At 43.7% G+C, this 19,595-nt stretch overlaps 7 protein-coding genes across 9 annotated transcripts; 6 read left to right on the plus strand and 1 right to left on the minus strand.

Annotated features, from left to right (window-relative positions):
* The first annotated feature begins 782 nt into the window (after window positions 1–782).
* BCIN_05g04780 (hypothetical protein) lies at window positions 783–3,029 on the plus strand. Its single transcript, XM_024693029.1, has 5 exons — window positions 783–1,225; window positions 1,276–1,388; window positions 1,439–1,519; window positions 1,571–1,856; window positions 1,904–3,029. Exons 1-5 carry the CDS (start codon window positions 1,148–1,150, stop codon window positions 2,888–2,890), a joined length of 1,545 nt encoding a protein of 514 aa, XP_024548814.1. The 5' UTR covers window positions 783–1,147; the 3' UTR covers window positions 2,891–3,029.
* Window positions 3,030–3,854: 825 nt separating this feature from the next.
* On the plus strand, window positions 3,855–6,348 carry BCIN_05g04790 (hypothetical protein). Of its 2 annotated transcripts, XM_024693030.1 has the most exons (3): window positions 3,855–4,117; window positions 4,377–4,836; window positions 4,975–6,348. In XM_024693030.1, exons 2-3 carry the CDS (start codon window positions 4,378–4,380, stop codon window positions 6,109–6,111), a joined length of 1,596 nt encoding a protein of 531 aa, XP_024548815.1. In that variant the 5' UTR covers window positions 3,855–4,117; window position 4,377; the 3' UTR covers window positions 6,112–6,348. The 2 variants fall into 2 exon arrangements, with proteins under 2 accessions (XP_024548815.1, XP_024548816.1); XM_024693031.1 differs by lacking the exon at window positions 3,855–4,117 and having other exon boundaries at window positions 4,286–4,836.
* A 2,142-nt stretch (window positions 6,349–8,490) lies between these two features.
* On the plus strand, window positions 8,491–9,925 carry BCIN_05g04800 (hypothetical protein). The gene is made up of 2 exons (XM_024693032.1): window positions 8,491–9,168; window positions 9,264–9,925. The coding sequence occupies exons 1-2, from the start codon at window positions 9,079–9,081 to the stop codon at window positions 9,357–9,359; spliced, it is 186 nt and encodes a 61-aa protein (XP_024548817.1). The 5' UTR covers window positions 8,491–9,078; the 3' UTR covers window positions 9,360–9,925.
* A 348-nt stretch (window positions 9,926–10,273) lies between these two features.
* Window positions 10,274–12,627, minus strand: BCIN_05g04810 (hypothetical protein). Its single transcript, XM_001548606.2, has 4 exons — window positions 12,364–12,627; window positions 11,975–12,080; window positions 11,706–11,868; window positions 10,274–11,542 (listed from the first exon to the last, which is right to left on the minus strand). The coding sequence occupies exons 1-4, from the start codon at window positions 12,466–12,468 to the stop codon at window positions 11,386–11,388; spliced, it is 531 nt and encodes a 176-aa protein (XP_001548656.1). The 5' UTR covers window positions 12,469–12,627; the 3' UTR covers window positions 10,274–11,385.
* Window positions 12,628–12,673: 46 nt separating this feature from the next.
* BCIN_05g04820 (hypothetical protein) lies at window positions 12,674–14,016 on the plus strand. 2 transcript variants are annotated; one of them, XM_024693033.1, is made up of 2 exons: window positions 12,674–12,767; window positions 12,834–14,016. In XM_024693033.1, exon 2 carries the CDS (start codon window positions 13,053–13,055, stop codon window positions 13,893–13,895), a length of 843 nt encoding a protein of 280 aa, XP_024548818.1. In that variant the 5' UTR covers window positions 12,674–12,767; window positions 12,834–13,052; the 3' UTR covers window positions 13,896–14,016. The 2 variants fall into 2 exon arrangements, with proteins under 2 accessions (XP_024548818.1, XP_001548657.1); XM_001548607.2 differs by having other exon boundaries at window positions 12,674–14,016.
* Window positions 14,017–14,680: 664 nt separating this feature from the next.
* On the plus strand, window positions 14,681–15,656 carry BCIN_05g04830 (hypothetical protein). Its single transcript, XM_024693034.1, has 3 exons — window positions 14,681–14,883; window positions 14,942–14,997; window positions 15,056–15,656. The coding sequence occupies exons 1-3, from the start codon at window positions 14,853–14,855 to the stop codon at window positions 15,338–15,340; spliced, it is 372 nt and encodes a 123-aa protein (XP_024548819.1). The 5' UTR covers window positions 14,681–14,852; the 3' UTR covers window positions 15,341–15,656.
* Window positions 15,657–16,729: 1,073 nt separating this feature from the next.
* On the plus strand, window positions 16,730–19,232 carry Bcdur3. The gene is made up of 4 exons (XM_024693035.1): window positions 16,730–16,881; window positions 16,942–17,211; window positions 17,261–17,414; window positions 17,463–19,232. Exons 1-4 carry the CDS (start codon window positions 16,801–16,803, stop codon window positions 19,031–19,033), a joined length of 2,076 nt encoding a protein of 691 aa, XP_024548820.1. The 5' UTR covers window positions 16,730–16,800; the 3' UTR covers window positions 19,034–19,232.
* The last annotated feature ends 363 nt before the right edge of the window (window positions 19,233–19,595 follow it).

The raw sequence follows: 19,595 nt of genomic DNA on the forward strand, positions 1-19,595 counted from the left end.
TTGACAGAATATTCGAGGAGAATAGAATTATGGCGTAGCCAAGGGAATGAAATCCAGAGATGCTAATATCGAGGCTTCCCGCGGAACGAGTGCATACAAATAATGTTGCTCCCCGCTGACTTGCAGAGACTTTGTGGTCATTTGAAATATTTCTTCAACTAGAATCAGTTCTCCAATTGCTTCTCTTGAAAATAGATATAGCCAAAGTAATTTTTGACCTCAGGATTGTCTCGCAGATGTCAGGTGTGGTTTAATCGCCTTAGATTTCTAAATCATGCTAAGAATGACTGTGAGGGTTCTTTTAGCTTTCGAAACATTTCTTCCAGTGAGTCTGTGGAGTTCAACCATGGAGGAAGACCTGCAATCGGGAATATACAAAAGTGCGACTAGATGGAGTAAATTAATGATAAACAGCTGGTAACAGTAGAGAGTGAAGTTTAATACAAACCGGACGAACTAGCCAATGTGCAACATCCACTGAATATTACAGAGTGAAGGGAATTACGATTGTCTTCCGAGGATTATCATCAAATTTGTTCTTAGAAGTTGTGGTTTGACGATGTTCTTTAAAACTACCTGTTGTTCAAAGGATACCATACATCACGAGATGAGGGTTCTTCTTTATCATTTGCGTCCTGATGCGAATGCGATATTGCGAATACGATAGAGCCTTGCAAACAAATCGGATTATCGGACATCTCGGGTATTTCCCGGACAGATCTTCATCCCACTACTTTCATGTCGCTTATCATTTATAATTGGGTGAGATTAATTGGCAAGCTGGGAATGTGTATCTCATTTTATGATTCCTAGACAGAATTGCCAGGCATAAGGTGTAAAGCAAAACCGCTTCTTCAGTCTTTGGCCAATGATGGCAGATCTTCTAGAAGAACATGTCGCATCCTGCACGTTAGATTTTGGTGGACGGTACTAGGGTACCTCGTACCAAGAATTTGGGCAATCGAAAACACAATCAGCCGTTTCGTTTCGGTGGTTTGCGATGCGAGCAAAGGACCGATGCATGCCAATGCTGGCTCGTCCATTTAAGATCAAATCCCCTCAGTGTTGCCAAAGTTACTTGTCAACAGAAACCCGACTTGAAACTTCAAAATCCTGCTGAAAATTCGGAATACATCGTAAAAGAAAAATGGCTCCTGCCATATCAACAGAAGATAGAAGTATTATTGGGACATTTTCTCACCTGTTGCTTTCCGCTGGAATTATAGTAGGTTGAATAGATCTTTTTGTCTGTCTTGATAGCTAATACTCGAACAGACTGCCTGCTATATCACATACAAAGTGATATATAATCTTTATTTTCATCCACTTGCAAAATTTCCTGGCCCAAGGCTAGCAGCAATAACAGATGGCTGGATATGTTGGCATAAGTAAATTTCACAGTTTCTATTATTTCACGCTTATGACTAATGAAGCGCAGTACTTCTGGAAATTATCACACGACTATGATCAGCTTGCACAAGAAATATGGTCCAGTTGTCAGATTCGCACCAAATGATTTGTTGGTTCACCAAATTAATGTCGAAATGACATTTTACTAACTCGAGAACAGAGACTTCGCCTCTCCTCAAGCAAATCAAGAAATCCATGGCCATGCAAAGCAAGGAAAAGCCATGTTTCTCAAAGGGCCAGCCTACAATACTGGTTCGGAAACCAATGTTGGTATTGTTTCGGCAAGAGATCCGGCTGTTCATCGAGAAATCCGAAAATCTCTTTCTCATGCGTTTAGTGCTAAAGCACTTCGGCTACAAGAGGAAGTGGTGATACAGTACATGGACTTGTTCGTTTCTCAACTACATCAACGCAAGGATGATGAGAAGGGGTTGAACTTGTCAGAAGTAAGTCAGAACAGTTTTGTCTGTGAATCACTACTAACATAACACAGTGGTATAATTGGTTAACTTTTGATATCATTGGTGATCTCGCCTTTGGGGAATCATTCGATGCAGTCAAATCCGGAGAAGGCCATCCGTGGATCAGTCTCATTCTCAGCACTATCCATCTGATGGCTATTATGGAAATCTTTCGACGATTCCCATTTTTCATGAACCCATTTTTCAAGAAGATTGCAACAATTCTCATGCCTAAAGGCTTGAAAGAAAAGAGCAAGGTACATTTCCAAAATGCAATGCAAAAAGCAACTCAACGTATGGAGCGAGGAAACAATGACCGAGACGATTTTTTCTCGCATCTACTACGAGAGAAAGAGAATGGACCAAAAATTACTCGTGAATTCATTCTAGCGCAATCGAATACGCTTATTGTAGCCGGCTCCGAAACCACCGCCACTTTCCTTATAGGAGTAACATACTATCTTCTTAACAGGCCCGAGACACTACGACGTCTCCAAGAAGAGATCCGCAATGCATTCACATCTTCACAAGATATCACAAGCGATTCCACAGCAGCCCTCCCATATCTTTCAGCCGTAATCGAAGAAGGTCTTCGCATCTACCCACCCGTACCAATGGGTCTCCCGCGTGAGTGTCCGGGCGCCACAATAGATGGTCATTATGTTCCCAAAGGCGCGATTGTCTGCGTCTCCGGCTACGTTGCTACCCATAACGAAGAATATTTCGCCGACGCCAATGAGTTTCATCCTGAGAGATATCTACCTCCTTCTCACCCATTTTATGATTCTCGATATCAGAATGATAACAAAGATGCGAGCAAACCGTTTTCTCTGGGTTCCAGAGCATGTCTGGGGGTTAATTTGGCGTATATGGAAATGCGGGTAGTTTTGGCGAGATTGGCTTGGGAATTCGATTGGGAATTGAAGAGTAAGGAGTTAAATTGGGAAAGGGATTCGAAATTGGTGGTGCTTTGGAAAAAACCAGAGCTCAGGGTTGGGTTTACCCCGGTAAAGAGATGAGCTGGAGAGGTGCCATCTAAGGCGTTTTGGTTTCTTTCTTTCTTTTGTCTTTTACAGAAATAATTCTCGTGGCAACAGCCCATAAACCTAGGGAAGTTGGATAATACAAGGGTGAATACAAATTAGGCTTTCTTCTGCAGCGATCCGTCCCGAATCCCGAATCTGAGAATGAATTGAGACAATTACAGACAGGTATCTAGGCGCTTGCCGTGTTCGAGAACTTAATGCTGGAAGCCGCGAACTGGATATGCATGTATGCGTGTATGCAAGATGCTGGAAGTGCGAGAACGTGTTTCGGGTTGCAAGGACAACAGAGGGAGTTGGGATGAAATATATGTGAAATTTCTTCGAGGGTTGTGGAATTCCAATTTGTTGAATCGACTTCATCCTGGCCAGGGAATGAATAAACGGTGAGATTTCCAGAAGGGGGTTTGGTACTACAATAGGGATATTGTCTGATAGACATCTCCGGAAACAGCAAAACAGTGTGGAGAGGAGTGGTTCAATCCAATCGAATGAGACGATTGATGTACTCATGCATTTTCGTTCTGAAAACTCATCTCATCCGCAAATAAGAGCTCGTCTTCCAGTCTACAACCGCACCTCATGGGATGCAACACATATTCGCCCTCTCATCTCACCTCGTTTGGAAGAGACGAGGAAATGATGAGATGAAGTATCTTCTGTATCTAAATGCTCTTCTGTGTCCCAATCTCATTCTATGCGCTCTCAATACTCAATACTCAGTACTCAATTCCTTTATAATTATCAAATATCATAGCAACCATTTTCCAAACCACATGCACGTCGAAGAGAAAAAGGAAAACCATCCCCGCAGCTTCGGATGAGATAGAGAGATTCCGAGAAATCCCTGCAAGCGATAAGCAGAATTGCCCCACGCAGCTTTACCGTTAGAATGTGATAATTCATGAAAATTTCTAGGGACCAAGCTAGAGCGGAGTACGCCTTTCCAATCAATTCTGGACCTTCCAAAAGAGTCATACAAATGAATAGGTTATATAACACCGCGTTCTTTTTGATTTTTCGTTCGTCGTTTGATCCTTCAAGAGCTCTTTTCGCTCCAATATTGTAAGACACTTACTTTTGTTGTTGCTTCGACTTGTGCTCAACGGGTCGGTCTCACGGTCTCACGGTCTCACGATCTTATTGTTTAATGTTTTAATATGAAGTGTACGAGATTGAGTTGCACAGTATACACATAGTAAGGTAGGTCAAACCCGTTATTCCTTAGATGTTTGTGCGAGTCTGGACCCAATTGGATGGATGTGGTGGATGGGGAATTCTAAATGAGGGTGTGACGAGGTTGGTGTATCGATAGATCTAATGCTCTTCTCACGCATATGCTCTTCCTATACTATCCCTATACCTCCAATTGGGAACTCTGTTACTTTCACTCTTGCGCCATAAATCTGCGGAAGCAAAGGAAAAAAAGAGACAATTGCTAATTCCACAATCGCATCAATAGAATGACTCCAAACGAGCAAATAGCTTCCCCGGATCCCTCCCACGATGTGGAGAAAGGTCCCTCGAGCGGGCTCCCATCCCCTCATGATCCTCTCGCTCTTTCGCCCTCGATATCTCCCACGCACGATGTCACAGACTCAGCGATCTCTCGTCCCCAAAATCGTTTCTTTGCTCTCACTGCACGAATCGAAAATATTCTTGGTCTGGAAGCGCGGGGTATTCATCGTGTACTCCCCGCCGAACAAACTACCAAAACTACTCTATCGTTCCTGCAAATCGTCGTGCTGTGGTTTTCAATCAATACTGCGCCGCAGAATATTACATTAGCGAGCATTGGGGCTAGCGTTTATGGGTTGGGCTTTGTGGATGCGACGCTTTGTAGTGTTTTTGGGGCAGTGGTAGGAATTTTGCCAGTGGCATATACGGCAGGCTGGGGACCTTGGAGTGGAAATAGAACTTTGGTAGGTGGCTCCTCCATTGCGATTGATGTTTATGGGCCCTGTGGATGTTTGGATCTTTGAGTGTGGTCATTAATTTTGCTACTGAACTATTGAGATCTTTCGGCCCCTGAGGTGAAAATTGGCTAACCGAGTTTCTAGATATGCGCTCGATTCACAATGGGATGGTGGCCAGTGAAGATTTGTGTGATATTGAATGTGGTAATTTTATTAGGATATTCCATGATCGATGCAGTAGTAGCTGGCCAAATGTTATCTGCAGTATCACCAAATGGTAGCCTTTCGGTGGAAGTTGGAATAGTCGTTTCAGCTATCTTAACATTCTCGGTCACAACATTCGGCATCAAGATATTTCATCACTACGAGAGATTTGCCTGGATTCCACAAACATTCGTTCTCCTGATTTTAGCAGGAACGGCAGGCCCGAAATTTGACCTCCATAGTAAACCTACAGTTGAGGGTGCAACGCTTGCCGGGAACCGACTTTCATTCTTCTCAATTTGTCTTAGTGCAGCAGTTACGTATGCTCCTATAGCAGCTGATTTCTTCGTCTACTGCGATCCAAAGATTGCTTCTCGGTGGAAAGTTTTTGCGGCAACACTACTCGGTCTTTCTCTCTCCTTCACACTCACTTTTGTCATAGGAGCCGGTCTCGCATCCGGCATCTCCAATAATCCATCTTGGGAAGCGGCAGGGGCAGGTACAGGCGCTCTTATAGTGGCTGGGTTTGAAAGTCTAGGTGGATTTGGCAAATTTTGTTCCGTGGTTGCTGCGTTGGGCTTGATCGCCAACATGGTACCACCTACCTATTCTTGTGGTATCGATTTCCAAATTCTAGGCCGCTATCCGGCCATGGTTCCAAGATTTTTATGGAATACATTCGGGGTGGTAGTATTTACCGTCTGCGCACTCGCAGGACGCAATGATCTTTCTGAGATCTTCACCAATTTCTTATCCTTGATGGGATATTGGGTTGTACTCTGGATTGTTATCACATTGGAAGAAGAATTCTTATTTAGACGGCGTAGAAATCCTACATTTGTGTGGAGTGACTGGCATAAACAGGAGAAAATGCCGCTGGGAATTGCGGCATTGGTGGCGTTTTGTATAGGATGGGTAGGGGCAATTTTGTGTATGAGTCAATATTACTTTATCGGACCGCTTGCGAAGATGGTAGGGAGTGAGGGGGGTGATATGGGCAACTACGTTGGGTTCGCCTGGGCCGGGTTAGTGTACCCTGTGTTGAGATGGTGGGAGCTGAGGAAGTTTGGCAGATAGGGAGGGCTTAGAAGAAGAGGATTGAGGGACGGGATAGATGTAAATGAACAGGATAGTCACGAAACTTATGATATACGGAATAGTTATGGATGGAAAAGGGATACGGACACTAAAGTGACGGGTTTAAAAGTTTTATATACATGGGAATACGTTTTAGACATATGATTGGATATAGAAAACTGAACTCTATTAAACACATGTTGCAGCACAAATGAATCTTCTCGAATACTTATTACAGAATGAAACATGTTTCTTCCCAAACTACTTGATCTGAAGTTTGTCCTGATCGACGGATCTTCAGGGGACTTCTCCGCTCTCAACGTTATCTCACCACATCCCATCATCTCATGCTTGGATTTGGCAATGATGGGGTAAGTGAAACACGCCAATGGAATTGATTGTCCACGTGGAATCTGTTTTCAGCTATGAGTATGGTATTTTGATTTGATCGAGTGCGGGATTGTGGGAGAGGGTTGGATGAGAGGGAAGGAGGAGATATATTGTATGCATGCATGCATGTTTCAGTGTATGCAGAGGGACGGAGTGTTGTCGTCCGATGGCATGAGATTGGATTGGATCATATGGGTGGTTGTATTTGGGGTTGGGAGAGTTGGGGATTGTAGTGTATGGTTACGATGGAGATGGAGATGGAGATGCAAGGTGGAAGGTGTATGAAGTTGGCTGTGTGTGTGAAGCTGTGTGTAGGTAGGTATGTATCTACATATTCTACCTACCAGATCATGAAAGTCGTCCAATGTCGGAAAGGGGAGAGGTTTCTCCAATCGAATTGAGAATTTGGTGATGGGATAGGAAAGGAAGTCTATCCCCTTTCCATTCCGAGGGTTTGTCGTCTCGTTACGCCCTGCCCTGTCGGAAAAAGCAACAATGAGACTTGTGATGATCTCCTTTCTCAATTGACCAATCCCTTCTCACCATCAAAAGGTGCTAGTTTATCGGTACTTGACTGTTATCACATGATCCCGCCGATCCTCCGTCCGTCGGTGAAAATGAGGCCGACCTTGACCATTCGAATCTTTGCTGGAATCTTTGCATGATTTGAACTGTAAATCAACCACATGTGAAACAAATGGATTTGGAAAGGTCAGAGGATTGTTGGCTTTGGGTTTTCTTGAAACTTATCTAAGAGTGTATTTCACAGCACAATCAAGGAAGCCGGCCTCCCTTCCCCCTGACGTACAGACAGACCCTTTATTTGTTAAACTTAGTCGGGTTCCCGAGGTGAAAAGTTCGACACCCCTAAAGACAAAACAAAGTCGGAATTCGAGATCCCTTTGCTTTGCTGGATGAAGTTAACAGTGGGCTACTATTGACTTTAGTAATGGATGTGGCGTAGGGGGCTACGAGTCAATGTGGACATTCTCCTGTCAATCACTCCATGCTCATACCCGGCGACGCAGCTAGCCAGCATGCGTGGGACATACGAGCGCTGACAGTACTATTGAAATTTTCAAGACAAGACAGAAAGATACGAGGAGGTGACTGTGGTGATACGAGAAATTGTGTAATGTTCGAATATGACATTGTGATGTTCTAGAGCGTGTGCCAATCAATGGTTATGTAAGGCGTGAAGAGGTGAAGATGTGAAGACTTTCTTCTATCGACACTGCATTGATGAACCCAAGAAAAGACAAACTATTTTAGAACACAAGCGGAACAGACAGTCAAAGTTTCTCCGCCTTCAGGTTAGACTCGAGAGCCAAAGTTAATAATAAGTTTAAAGTTAATTTTCTTCCAGTTCTCTCCTTTGTTCGCACGCTATCAACATTCTCAACTTCTAGAAATGCACTAGATGCTCGTATTTCAATTATCTGTCCAGCAATCCATGCATCTAGGTGGGTATTCAAGTCAACCGATAGAGGAACACCACTTTCACCACTCCTATTATTGCAGATGAGGTCATATCACCCTGAGCAGTACATTTAGATGAATGGTAAGAAGAATGGGTTGTCCATTATGTTGTTCCCCTTCCACAATTCACCGCAAGCAGACATCTTCAGCCACCACTCTATTTATATCATCCCCATCAGCCAATCGAATCTTTTCGGCAGTGACTTCAAACCTGAGCCAAAATTCCACACTTCAGCCACACAAACTAATAATGCACTCGTTCGGATCGTCCGTCTGCTAAGGTCAACTTGTTCGTGTTCCCAGTCAGTTCAACAGATCAAAGTCAAAGAAACGCCGAAAACAGCCTGAAGAACAGACTGACCTCACTCATTTATCCGATTGGGGCATGTCCAGCGTACAGAGTTATACAAAGGCTTTGCACGGTGGACCCGCGCGGGAACGACAGGGTTTGACGTGGGTGGCCCAGTTACGGCCTGTCAACTGCTATCTAGCATGGTGTCTTGAAGATCTGGAATACGATGAGTGAGATAGGTAGGTGGCAGGTATAAGAATGGTCGATCTCCGTTTCTGGAGTTGCGTACGCTCGATATCTTTTTTTCCCAGACCAAATCATATTCAATCGTTTATCTTGCAGTTAATCTTTGACCTGCCTTATCCATTCAATTGCATTCACAGTCCCCGCTTTGCTGCAGGTCTATCTGTGAAGCCGTTTCATCTTCGTCTGAGTCCTGAGCATTTTTTCTTCGAGGAGGGCCAGTGCCTTTGGTTGCATCTTTGTGGGGTAAAGTCTAGATTGGTAACGATTTACTTGGGAGATTATCCGTACGACTCTTTTCTTTGTTTTGTTGAGGGAGGGCAAGAGTATAGATATAAGAGACATCCGCTTTGGGGTTTCTTTCGTCTTGGTATACCTCAACTTCATTTCATAATCCCACATCCGGATTTCGTTTCGTTCATTGCTCGACGCGATCGAAACGTTTGATAGTTTGAAAACATACGGATTATCCACCTATCAAGGATATTTTTCTATAATATCTCGAACATATATATTCACACCAATCCTCTCACATATACGAGTCTTCGACTTCAGACCTCAAGATGTATTTCTCGTCGACCTTTCTCTTCGTGACAGCTGCTGTACTCAGTACCTTTTCACTCGTTACAGCCAGGCCAATGCCTTGCAGCGATGTAAGTTCCTCCTTGTCCTTCTTATATACTTCACAATCTCTCTCGTTCTTATGCATTCTCGGAAGTAAGAGTCCAAGACTAATATGTATGACTAGGCAACAAGAGATCTTGTACTCAGAGGAACCTTAGATCCAAGCGCATGTTGTAGTTATGGTGTATGTAAGGGGCTTGTAAATGTCCAAGGTGGTTGAGCGAACTTTACCTTTAATTGTACGAAGGGGATATGATGAATGAAAAGGGACGTCACTATCGTCATTTCGAGGGATATTGAGGCACAACCCGTTGTCGGATTGAATATTTGGGGTGTTACATCGGCGTTCATTACACAACTTCACAGTCTACACAATAAGATTGGATTTTTGTTAGGTGTTCATGGCTATGATCACCTGTTGGGTTACAAGGTCGCCACGAGAATAAATACCGGCGAGCGGCCATCGGAGTTGTAGGAATGGAATTGGGAGTCGGTTTTACACAACGGAACACTCGACAATAGTTCGTGGAATCCGGTGATGGATATATGGGTTTGTGGTATCAATTACCCCGGGTTGTATGCAGAGTTTAATACATATGCATCGTTTATAAGAAGTTTTTGATGAAGGAACGAAAGTTCTCGTGCCTCTCACCTTTAATCTCGCGCAATGTCTTGTTTTGTTGTCCCCTGCATATCTACTTGGGTATATAAAGCCTGCCACCGCCGTCAACGACTATGAACCTATCGTGTGATCAGTATCAGTTACATTGTAATAATACGTTGCCAATTCAATTTTGATGTTTGATTTAAATAGATATCTAGAATGTTGAGCTGACTTTGAAAATCGACCCATTTTACGAAAAAGGTAGATACTTACTACCTTTGAGGGCCTGGTAATATATCTCCAATAGTTTGGGCATCAAAATGTCAATATTACAATAGAATATACTAGATACATGACTGAGAAGTAAAGCTGAACTGAACCAGCACTTAGTAAAGCCATCAACGACTCATTACGATCTAAACAATGTCATGCACTCAACTCGGACGCATTTGCAGATTAGACGACGGAGAAGCGAGGCAGTCAGAGCCCGCGCATCTTCCAGCCATAACATTTACTGCGAGGTTGGGATATGTTTAACTTTACAAGAAGAAATCATATTTCCTTAACTTTTTTATCTTTATTTTTTTCTTCAAAGCAAAAAAAGAAAAACTTTCTTTTGCATCTTGCGATTACTCGTGGCGTACCAAATACTAGGTACGCTACGGTAATCTGCTAGTCACTGGTCTAGATCTCTTCACAATGTCTCGGATTTTTCTCCGCATGTTATAAAGTCACCTTCTTTCAACGTGTGCTTCTGTTGAATATATTCATCCATCGGATTCATTACACTATACTACTTTACAAGAATCATTTTACTGCATCGAATCAATACCCGTCACTCCTACACACCAAAAACGATCGATCAATCAATCGATGGATCTCCTCCTTGAACAAAATATGGATTCTTCAAATATAGCGATTCTATTAAACGGCACATCTCTCCTCATAACCGGCACCTCGCTCTTCATCAACGGAACACTCGTTAATGAAAACATCTGCGAAAAAACATCTGCTTGTACCGCCTACACCCCCCGAAGAAGCGACTTCCCCCTCATCGTATTCATCATATTTATGTTCCTCGCCGGATCATTCCTCGGATTTGGATTCGGCGCGGTGGCGCGCAAGGACCGTGTGAAAGTGTCGTGGGGGCCGGAGAAAAGTTGGCGGGATGAGATATTTCATGAGGTGAAGTCGTTTGAGGCGTCGAGAGAGCGGGAGAATGAAACGGGGTTTACGTTGTTGGAGCAGAGGGAGAAGAGGGAGAAGGTGATGGGGGGGAGCGAGGTAGAGATGGGGATGGGATGCGTTAGGTTGGCTATGGAGGAGAATGTGGGTGGTGTGGTGGATGGTCCTTGGAGGGAGCCGAATCTCTTCCTTAGCAGTTGATGGGGAGATGATGAGGGGAAAGAGGAGGAGGTGAGGGAAAAGAAAGAAAGAGGGAATTTTGTGGAGAAAGGGGACTCGGGAACGATGAAATTGAGAGATACGAGTGGGGCGGTCCATAGATGTAGACCGAGCAACTATAAACTTTAAGCCTATGACATTCGTCATATCTCATTCCATTGTCACCTTCGGTCGTAGCTAAATTTTCTTTCAGTGATCTATGATATGCCCCTTTCTCCCTCCCTCGCCAACTCCCAACTTAAAGCTTCGCGTCTCCCTTTAAGACATCTCTTAAAAATGCCAATGCCTCTTTTGCAAATGCAACCATGTTCCCCTCTCTATCACCACCCAATCCCGTACTCAAATCTTTCTTATACGTTCCATTTTCCGTTGCGATGGCTAGGGCTACATATCCTCTTTTCATCGCGTCATGTATTAGCTTTCATCCATCATGTGTTTCTAATTCCTCCACTCACTCAACCACCCACCCATTACCTGCACTTCTCAAGAACAGCAGAATCCAGGACAAAGCAGAAAAGAAGAAATCGCAAAGAAAGGGGGGCATGAAAAGAAACATACGGCTGTCTATTCCTTCCCTCTCCACTAGCTCCAGGTCCCGCAGTCCCACTCTCACAAATACAATAAGTGCTCCCCAACTTCGCCCTCACATTCTCAGCCATACCCGCCACGACCTCAGGTGTAGGTCCACTATACGATGCTGTATTTTCTGGGGTCCAACCGGCTTGTAGGTATATTAGCATGTGAGTTCTGAGCAAGAAGAAGAGAGATGTAGAAAACAATAAAAAGCTGAGCAACAACACTATGCAATAAAGAAACTGTAGAATTACCAAAAGCTACTCTCGATTCCAACGTGTATACCGTTAGACCGCCTTTAAACACCTTGCTGGCCCCCGGTGTACTGAGAATAGAGGCGGATATGATACCTCCCGCTGCCTATTTTCGTCAGTATTTTCTCTTTTTCTTTCATACACCTTCTATCTCCCATTACTCTCCTCCTACTTAAACAGCCTCAATTCCTATTTCCCACTTCCTCAAAACAATCAATTCACACCCAAAGACCGAGAAGTAATAATCCGGACCAGAAAGCATAAATGGCACTTCCTCCCGAACCTCCCGAACCTCCCGAACAACCACGTAACTCCCACTCCCATTCCTACTTCAAACCACACACCACAAACCCTAAACATCAAGAGACAGAAAAGCAAATAAAACATACCGTCTCAGCTACACTAACGGTTTCTCCTCTCTCCTTCAACAATTTCGCAACCTCAATCACCACTTCCTTCACTTTTTGTGGCGGAAATTCCTTTGCTTCAGACATTGTAAATCTCCTGGGTCCAATGTGTTTAGGTTGAAAGAAAGCTGATGGTTTATAGAATAATGATGAGCGACAGAAAATCCTTTGTGAAAAGAACTGTGATTTCATTTATGATTTACTGATTGATAGGGTTTGATGTTGATTCATAATGTTTTGAGGTCCTTGCATTTCTAAGCATGACGATGAATGGCGGGGTAAATTTACTAGCGGCGGCACTCTGCATATGAAGCAAGCAACTACGGATTTTGAGTCAAATGGATATTCTTTCACGAAAATTCATTGGAAGAGACCGTTTGTAAATGGTAAATAATTTGTTTATGTTAACATCTAAAATATGATAGTCTCGGCAAGACTGAGGATATATGCAGATATGCGCGGCAACATGCTCAGCCAATCATGGAAGTCAATCGTGTGAGAATCCATGCTGGAAGCCGTTCAATATCAGTCAAACGAGGAAAATTGGCTCAAAGACCATCGTCATTCTGCCTGTTGGGCACGAGCTCACATAATCTCTACATTCCTCTCTGAAAGCTACTGATTACTCTCGAGACCCAGCGAACGCGCGTTGTCAACCTTTACGTGATAAAATGAATCGACCTACTGAACATCGACTTCGACCTTTTGGAAGAGAGTCTAGGTTTGAGTCATTGTACGATGAATACCGTCGAGCCACCAACCCTTACTTCGTATATGATTCAGAGCCATTCAGGAGAGCCGCTCGTGAAAGATACGGACCCGAATTTCGACTGAGCAGAAGTTTTGATAGAACGGCCAAAAGTGGAGGGCGGATATTAAGTCCAGAGGGCACAGAATCTATGTTTGACTCAAGCAGCGACTATGAAGACGCGAGACACAAGGATACTTTGCCCTTTGGAAAAGCCATGAAGAAATTACGTACTGTAACAAAGGAGGCGGGAGTCATTTACTCGGGAGTTCTTAAAGAGTATGAGACCGACGTTCAGAGTGTCAAGACTTATACACCAGAAAGAATCCTGAGGCAACTGTGGGCTTTGAAATTGGACAGTGTATCGAAAATTACAGAGCAAGTAGAAGATTTAAATCAACATGCAGGATATGACAACCCGGATCAAGATGTCAACAAGAAAGTAAATGATTCGGAAGATACACTTTATGAGCAGCTCAACCACCAAATCGCACAAGTCATGGAGGCCTTAAAGCAGGCACGTATGTCAACTGTCGGGGAGAAATCGAGCGCGACTGTGTTCAAAGCATCAGAAAGATTGAAGGAAAAGATCGATACCACGGGTCGGCAGATTCTGGAATTGTTCCATAGAGCTAGAGATGGAAGTCAAGACTGCGAAGCCCTTTTGGACGAATTGAATGGGCTGTACACTTTGCTAGAGGGCAATAAAAAATTGTATGCGACTGAGAAGGAGGGAGAAAACGTAGAGAGCTCGGTCCTGTCATAGATCGCTGTAATAGGAATATCGGTTGGCTTTGGCGGATGGCGAACTCGCGGAGGTGGTATTCATTGATTTCGAGAGGTGTTGATCGATTCTCGTTTCGATGTAAATATTGAATATCAAAACAGATTCGAAATCATTAGTAGTATCCCAACTCAAAAGGTGAAATGTAATTACTGACCTGAGGAAAAAAAAAGGTGAAGCGTCGTCCTCAACAGAGTAATCGGAATCGAATTGTACTCAACTTGTCATACTGAAGTATGTCAAGTCCAGCACGCCACGTATTGCACTTAAGTGTCATGCCTCAGCACACACAATCTTCGCAACGGCTCTCCCATAGGAACAATAGTACACAACCATTTTCTCTCCCCCTTTCGGAAGTGATATATATAGAGTGACCATGCCCTGCTTTTCTGATGCCAATTGCAGACGTGAAATCACGCCGAACCCTCACGGGCAGACCTGTTCATCTTTGCCCGAAGGTAAAGGAACGAGGTAAATTGAAGAGTACTCCGAATTTCTCATATGCAAATAATTGATCGCAAGCGATCTGATAATCTTGAATGAACAAGTTCATCTGTTTGTAGCATAGAAACGCAGCGTTGATGAGGACGACGCTTGAAGAGAAAAGAGAAAGAAATTCGACGAAAGATCCTGAGTTTATGACTGTATCAAAAAAAAGCTCGCTAAGAAATTCTTTAGCGCCAATCGTGACTTTAGCGCCAATCAAAGCCCTCTCACATGCCAAGATATACAACGGAACTATGTCATTTTGAAATCCCGACAACATTGTGCACAGCCTCAGTCAGCTTCAAATCCTTAATCCTTGCTGGTGATTATATGACGCGCCTCATCCCATATTAGCTGGGTATTTGTACTATTCATTGTCCATCATAAATTGATCGAATTCCTGGGGAAATATAGCTCTATCAACAGTAACCTCAGAAAGCGGATCCCATCACCATGTGCTTTATTTTCACCTGTGGAGAACATGGTATGAGAGCTTCCATCACCAAGAGCCTTTAATGGTTCTTTAGCTAACACTTACATAGAGTTCTCATCCCAACTTCAGGGATACGAGAATGTGTTGTGCCAATGTCATAACTGTGTAAGTCTTCGATTCTATTCATGCCGCAGCTTTTCCAACAACTCATTTATATGATTAGGGAAATTATTCTGCGAAAGTCATAAAGAGACATCCCTGGTTCACATTCTGCTTCATCCCAGTCCTCCCATTGAGCTTCCATGCTTACGAAGATGTTGTCTGCTCTATCTGCAATTTCGCACAACCACTGCAAAACCGACCGGATGTTCAATCCCAGATAAACGGAGGAGGACAAGTGCCATTACAGAATCAACCCCCAGGTGGCGGCGGCGGTGGTCCTGCGAATCCTGGCTGGGGAGGAGGTCCGCCGGGTGGGAAACCGCAACAACCCATGCAGTACGCGTAACATACCGCCTGAGAGAGTCGGGCGAGGCCTAAGACGGTCGAAGCTATAGGGAGAATTTGGGTCGAGGATATTTCATGGCTATATCAACAAATATGTGATCCAGGACACACTCAGACTGGAAAGAGGAATGGTTCGAAGGGCGCGGTATGGAGTTTCATAACGGAAATCGGAATTGGTTGATACTATTGGTGGTATCTTGATCTTGGGCAAGAATCAATTTGGTCTTATGTTCCTAGACAGAATTATTAATGAGATACTTATTTTCTGTGTCCTGAAGTATCAGGTTCCTGTTGTCAAAATGTTGCTCTTTGTTTGACTCTGCACGCTTTGGATTTACCATTGTTAACAAAAAAGGAGACTGAGAAGTCATCTCTTGGATGTTTGAATAATCTCAAGATGAACATAAGTGACTATCCTGGATCAGTAAAAGTCAATTATCCGGACTGATATCCATTGGCAACGATTTGGAGTTCGCCATCTAAGGGAAATGATAATCAAACTGTCTTTGATGCGATGATTGATTCACCCTCTTATTGATTGGTGTCCCAGAAGATCATTTCTGCGATTGGCACATTATAAGAGAAGCTGTCAAGGTCTAGAATCAATATGCAAGATGCATACTTTTTGCATCCCGCATGGAGAAGAATTTCTCCGTGGGGTCAAGAGACCCATGGTTCATCGGAATACACCGTATCTGATAAAGCAGAAGTCTGTATCAAGCATATTGAGCACCTCATCGACTCAATTTTCATTAGAATATGTATATGTCTGCGGTATCGGAATGCTTTGGACAACATTCGATAGTACTGCCTCTTCTTGGTCTTACCCCACTTCAAGTCACTGTCCAATTGTGACTTCTGCCGTTTCCCCCTGCCGTTGCATGTCTTTTTACACTTTTCCCATCAGTTCAAATTTCCTTATCGATGGCTTTTGAAAATTGCTTCTTATCAATTGGAAAACAGCCAATCAAGAGTTGATCTTTTGTCTATCGTACAGATCGCTTAACCCCCAATGTCCAAGCTCCTGATGATGCAGTGAGATAGCAAGGATTTAGGGAAACTCCTAGGTAATTCTACATGTTTTATTTGATAAAATTATCATCATTCAACCTTATCTATTAGACAAACCTCAAGCCGTGATGGTGATCACCGTTTTTCTCTCCCCAGATCTCTTATCCATTGCATGGTGAGTAACTCATGTAAGGTAAAAAAAAACGACCAAGGTATCATGTCACCCCTTCTTTTTCAGCTCTTACTTCCGGTGACTGGTCAGTATCACAGTTATCAGTGTTACCCCGAAATGTAATACCCTAGTTGCATATCCTCATATACCTAGTATGATATGATATAATATAATAACAGCTTTGTCCCCTCTTGTGCCACATGCGTAGATTTTCATTAACTTTGTGAAAACGACATTTCATCCATTGCATTGAGGTCGATTGTTTCTCTTCAGCCAATATGCCTATCTCACCTCCACTCAGCTCTGGCTGGGGATATGGAATCGTTCTTGGTCTGGGTGCTCTATTCGCATTTGGCATGGTAAGTTTTACACCCAATTGCTACAATTGAGTCTCAAACTGACTTCTTTGGATCAACTAGATCCTCGTAACATGGATTCTCAAACGATACAACCACGAATTACAAACATCAGAGATGTTCAGTACAGCTGGAAGAACAGTAAAGTCTGGATTGGTGGCATCTGCGGTTGTATCTTCATGGACCTGGGCTGCTACATTACTGCAAAGTTCTGGTGTTGCATACAAATATGGTGTTTCGGGACCTTTTTGGTATGCATCTGGAGCCACAGTTCAGATTCTATTGTTCGCAACTATTGCCATTGAGTTGAAGAGAAGGGCACCCAATGCTCATGTAGGTTTGGCAAATCTGACAAGTATAGAAACATACTGATTGATTCCAGACTTTCCTTGAAGTTATCAAAGCTAGATATGGGGTACATGCTCATATCGTATTTACGGTCTTTGGCTTAATGACCAATATCCTTGTCACTGCAATGCTTTTGACAGGTGGTGCTGCTGTGGTATCTTCCTTAACAGGAATGCCTACACCTGCTGGTAAGAGAATCATATGACACTAGGTGTACATTAACTTACGTCTTATAGCTTGTTTCCTCCTGCCATTGGGTGTAGTTATGTATACCATGTTCGGTGGTATCAAAGCTACTTTCCTTACTGACTGGGTTCATACTTTCATGCTCTTAATCATTATCCTCATTTTCGCATTCACTACTTACGCTACAAGTGAGGTACTCGGATCGCCAAAAGCAGTATTCGATCTTTTACTCAAAGCAGCGGCTGATCATCCAGTCGAAGGCAACTCCGGTGGTAGTTATCTCACTATGAAATCTTCAGAAGGTGCCATATTTTTCGTCATCAACATCGTTGGAAATTTTGGAACTGTGTTCTTGGACAATGGATACTACAACAAGGCAATTGCTGCGTCCCCAGTGCATGCGCTTCCAGGTTATATCATGGGTGGAATCTCTTGGTTTGCCATTCCATGGTTGTGTGCTACAACTATGGGTCTAGCAGCCATTGCTTTAGAAGGCAACCCAGTCTTTCCTACCTATCCTAATCGTATGGATGCCGCCGATGTCTCAGCAGGCCTTGTACTTCCATACGCTGCCGTTGCCATCCTTGGAAGTGGGGGTGCCGTCTGCACGCTTCTGATTGTCTTCATGGCTGTCACATCAGCATCATCTGCTGAACTCATCGCCGTTTCTTCAATATTTACATATGATATCTATCAAACATACTTCAATCCAAAAGCAAGTGGAAAGAGATTGATTTACATGAGTCATGCTATGGTTATCGGCTTTGGCTTGTTCATGGCTGCTTTCTCGACTGGTTTATACTATGCTGGTATTTCCATGGGTTATCTTTACCTCATGATGGGCGTAATAATTTCCTCTGCCGTCATCCCCGCGACTCTAACAATCATGTGGGCTGGTCATAATCGATGGGCTGCCACACTTACTCCACCCCTCGGTCTCGTTTGCGCTCTTATCGCTTGGCTCGTTACCGCCAAGAAAGAATGCGGCTCCCTCGACGTCGATTGCACCGGTTCCAACAACCCCATGTTAGCAGGAAACGTCACGGCTCTCCTTTCACCTCTTATTTTCACCCCCCTCTTCACATTAATTTTCGGTTGGGATAAATATGACTGGAAATCCATGTCCGATATCCGTCGGGGCGATGACCACGATTTGGCCGATGCAGCTGACATAGACCTCGAACTTGTACCAGGTGAAATGAGCGCCTCGGCCGCAGAAGAAGAACTCGAACAAACTAAACTTCTCCGCGCTTCGAAAATCGCAAAGAGTATGACCGTCATCCTAACCGTTTCGTTGTTGATTTTATGGCCCATGCCCATGTACGGCAGCGGCTACATCTTTTCCGAGAAATTCTTTACCGGCTGGGTTGTTGTAGGTATCATTTGGTTAATAGGTAGTACATTGACAGTGGGCGTTTATCCTGTATTCGAAGGAAGACATTCATTGGCGAGGACGGCAAAGGCGATTTATTTGGATATTACTGGAAAACAACATCCAAGTAAACATCATAGACCAGAAGCTACGTATGTAGAGGGAGTAAAGGATGATGGGACTGAGACGCCGCCAATCCTGGGTAGCGAAAAGGAAATCGCGGAAAAGAGTGAGGCTACCGCTCAGTAGGAGTAGTTGAGGCGGATTTGGGTGTTTGGTTGGGAATGGAATGGAAGGGAATGGATGTTCGATGATACCATAAATATTTTCATTTTTGCTATGCGCGTTTGCTTTTTGTCAAGGGGGTAGGGAGGTGGAGGAAAAATGTGTGAGAATTTACACGAACTAGTAACCTAAAAGTTTGCAATCTTTATTTTATAATGCCCTAAGTCTGGTTTATGCAATTGTAACCCTCTTGTCTCAGTATGCAGCGCGCATCGTTCCCTCCATCGTTCCCTGTTCCATTTCCCGTCTCCGTTCCCGTTCCCTCTTGATTCTCCGTTCCATTCCCCGTCTCTTTTCAGCTCCCTTTCCAGCTCCCTTTCCAGCCTCTCTCGCCGTCCCTTGGCCTTGTTGATTAACAACTTCATAGGACGAGCCGCATCTGTATTAGTAAGTTCAAGCGCTTCCTATGTCTTTCGTCCGAATCCTTCGTTGTTGTTTGTGATGGGGTAAGCTGTAACGGCAAAAATTATGTAGCTTGTTAGTGAAAATGGAATTTGCTCAAATAAAAGAAGGACTTGCCCCAGAC

The sequence above is a fragment of the Botrytis cinerea genome, chromosome 5 (genome assembly GCF_000143535.2).
Source record: "Botrytis cinerea B05.10 chromosome 5, complete sequence".
In the NCBI taxonomy this organism is placed as follows: Eukaryota; Fungi; Ascomycota; class Leotiomycetes; order Helotiales; family Sclerotiniaceae; genus Botrytis; species Botrytis cinerea.